The sequence below is a fragment of the Atta colombica genome, unplaced genomic scaffold (assembly GCF_001594045.1).
Source record: "Atta colombica isolate Treedump-2 unplaced genomic scaffold, Acol1.0 scaffold88, whole genome shotgun sequence".
Taxonomy (NCBI): domain Eukaryota; kingdom Metazoa; phylum Arthropoda; class Insecta; order Hymenoptera; family Formicidae; genus Atta; species Atta colombica.
The window spans coordinates 1932606-1935794 of record NW_017259581.1 but is presented as its reverse complement, the minus strand read 5'-3'; the positions used below and the strand labels follow the sequence as shown (position 1 = coordinate 1935794).

The window sequence follows — 3189 nt, the reverse complement described above, 5'->3', positions numbered from 1 at the left end:
AATATTATAAAAAATTATATTTTTATAATTATATTTTTATATTATTATTACAGTAACAATTAAAGAATTAGTTTTGTAATGTTTCTAGAATATTACAGGTATATTGTTAATTTACCATATAAATACCCCATTCTCGCAGGCATATTGTTAATTTACATTTTCGTAATATCTCTACAATGCAATTATATCTTACATTATTCGTCTTACATTATACATCTCCGTAATATCTTATATTGCTATCTTCAATATTGCAACATTGCAGCAATATTGGCAATTTTTTTAATCTTCTATGCTGTATGAGAGCTATAAAAAAATAGAGTTATTATAATAAAACGGCGATTTAGCAAATTTTATGCAAAATAATGTTATATCTAAAATCAGAATCTTATTCCTTCCACCATAATTATAATCACTAATAAAATTGACAATGTAAATTTATAAAAATAACACGTTCTATCATTTTTTGGGTAAATCATGTTATCTATAGAAATAGATAGAAGATTTAAAATTACCGCAAATTCTATATTTTTAGTCACGTGTGTCGCGTTTAGTTTACCACCTCAATGGCTAGAAGAGACAGGTGGCGCTGAAAATCTTTTCGTTCTGTAAGGGCGACAGACAGGGGCGTTCGTCGATGAATTTGGTTTGGCGTGGGGTGGCGTGAGGGGAATGACGGAGAAGTGTGGATCGTTGTGGATCTGGATCACGGTCAGCCAAGATGGCGAATCGCCGTGGAGGCTGAAGAGACCTCACTCGTTCCAAGTATTCGTCGTACGAGGTATTCGCGCATTCTCGTATGATTTCAGCGTGTGAAGTGGCGTAGTATGTCCTCGTACACGTTCTCGCAGAAGCTGTTCACGCCAACGCCACCCGAGCGCGGCAGCTTCCCGCTGGACCATGAGGGCCGTTGCAAGAGCATCATGATCAGGTACATGCGCTGCCTGTCCGAAAATCGCAATCAGAACACGATGTGTCGCGACATCGCCAAGGAGTACCTCGGCTGCCGCATGGACCATGATCTGATGACGCGTGAGGATTGGTCCAAACTCGGCTTCACCGATGAGATCAAGGATGCCAAGGAAACGTAACGTCGATATCGTTCACGAGCAGATACCCTAAGAAAGGAGAGATCGTATCCTTGTCGTCGTCGTTGTCATTGTTGTCGTCTTGAGTCTCTTCGAGAGTGCCTGGTATACTTTGTTTAATCGGTGCTCTTGAAACTGTCGATTTAAATAAGATGCCATTATGATAATTCAGTGATTCAGTGTGTTCAAGCGATTATACGCACTGCCAGCCAGGTGTAACAAGGACTTCCTCTCAGAATTGAGAAAACGTAACAATAAAGACAATAGATTTAAAAAAAAGACCAAGAGAGAGAGAGAGAGAGAGAGAGAGAGAGAGAGAGAACTGAACGATATTAAAAACCCGTGTATCTACCTTTTATTTTCATAAGAAAGAAAATTAAAAGTTCGGTTACATCATCTGATATCGGATCGGTCTTTTTTAACATAAAGACAGTTCTTGTAGCTTGTTATATGGTTGGATTGTGTTGCAACCCAAGTGGCCTAAGAGAATAAATATCCCTTAAATAAATAGAGAATTCCAATATTTATTACGTTGAAAACTAAGAGTCTATCAGATTCTTCGTGCAAATTGATATAGAATAGAGGGTAACGCAAAGATAAAGAAAATGGCGAGCTCCTCCAGAAAAAGAGTATTGGTAGGTTGCACTGGTAGTGTGGCTACGATCAAGTTGCCCCAATTGGTAGAAATGCTACGACAGAATAATCTGGAAGTAAGAGTAGTTGTGACGGAGAGAGCCAAACATTTCCTAAAGGATGCTCAGCTGCCATCCGATATCCAGGTCTTATCCGACACAGTGGAGTGGGCTGCCTGGCAGGATCGTGGTGATCCAGTGCTGCACATAGATCTGGTGAAATGGGCGGATGTATTCGTGATAGCGCCATTGGATGCTAATACCCTGGGCAAGATTGCCAGTGGCATATGCGACAATATTGTTACCTGCGTGGCACGCGCATGGGATCCTTCAAAGTCACTCCTCTTCTGCCCAGCAATGAACACCAGGATGTGGGAGCATCCAGTTACAATGCCTCAAGTAAGATGGAAAGAATAGTATTAATAATCAAGCAAGGAAAAACAGTATCAAGAATATTCTTTAAAACAGCTAAATAGATAAAATATATGATCCTTTTTATATTAATTTTTAAAAACAATAAACGCAAAAATCGCATATGTATACTATTCATTTAAATTGAATTAAATTAAATTTAAGATTTGTATGAAATTTCTTGAAAACCAAAAATTTTGTTAAATCCATGAAAATATTTAAAAAGTTTTAATAAACAGATATAGAAAACAACAATTAACGATAAACATAATTAAATTTGTTCTGTCTTCTTATATGTGGTTTTCTTTTTCTTTTTTAAATGAAAACAGTCATTTTATTTTTTTTTCAGGTATCACTGCTCAAATCCTGGGGCTATAAAGAAGTGCACTGCGTATCCAAAACGTTGATGTGTGGTGACGTGGGCATGGGCGCAATGGCTGAAGTAGACACGATTGTACGGTCCACTCTGCGAGCCTTGAATCCCTGGATGGATCAGTCGGATTTATGTCCCTAGCAGCGGCTGAGATCGGCCTCCTCGTGCGAGCCTCGTCGACGACCTCGCGAGTATCGATGAAGCTCTGTCACGTCGAGAGCGCGATTTCCAAAGAGATTTCCAAAGACGCGCTATGGTGCGATTCGAACATACGCTTAATAAAATATATGCCAATGTCGCTTATCTCTAACAAAAAATTGGGACGAGCCTAAGACCCCAATCTATTGGGCCGCATATGAATTATATAATCAAGAGTTTACGTTTATCAGTGAAAATATCTATAATTTTTTTTGTTATATTATTCATCGAAAATTTTATTCTTTTGCTCTGTAGGATGAACTATCACATTATCGTGAAAATCATTGTTAGTTAGAACCTAAGCTACGCAAATAGCGGAATTTGAACGCATCATGGTCGTCATATCCTTTGCTCAACCTAAAATAAATCAACCGTGAGGAACAAACGAAATAATCATATTTCATCTGTCCAATTGACGTAATGCGATGTATAATAATGCTATAAAGAGAAGGAAAAAAATTCTGTTGACATATCCTAAAGTTGATCCGCT

General features: G+C 38.2%; 2 protein-coding genes across 2 annotated transcripts; both read left to right on the top strand.

Annotated features, from left to right (window-relative positions):
* The first annotated feature begins 616 nt into the window (after positions 1–616).
* LOC108693144 (cytochrome c oxidase assembly protein COX19) lies at positions 617–1691 on the top strand. Its single transcript, XM_018201915.1, has one exon. It carries the CDS (start codon positions 825–827, stop codon positions 1086–1088), a length of 264 nt encoding a protein of 87 aa, XP_018057404.1. The 5' UTR covers positions 617–824; the 3' UTR covers positions 1089–1691.
* On the top strand, positions 1691–3183 carry LOC108693143 (phosphopantothenoylcysteine decarboxylase). The gene is made up of 2 exons (XM_018201913.1): positions 1691–2116; positions 2478–3183. Exons 1-2 carry the CDS (start codon positions 1691–1693, stop codon positions 2640–2642), a joined length of 591 nt encoding a protein of 196 aa, XP_018057402.1. The 3' UTR covers positions 2643–3183.
* Positions 3184–3189: the final 6 nt, after the last annotated feature.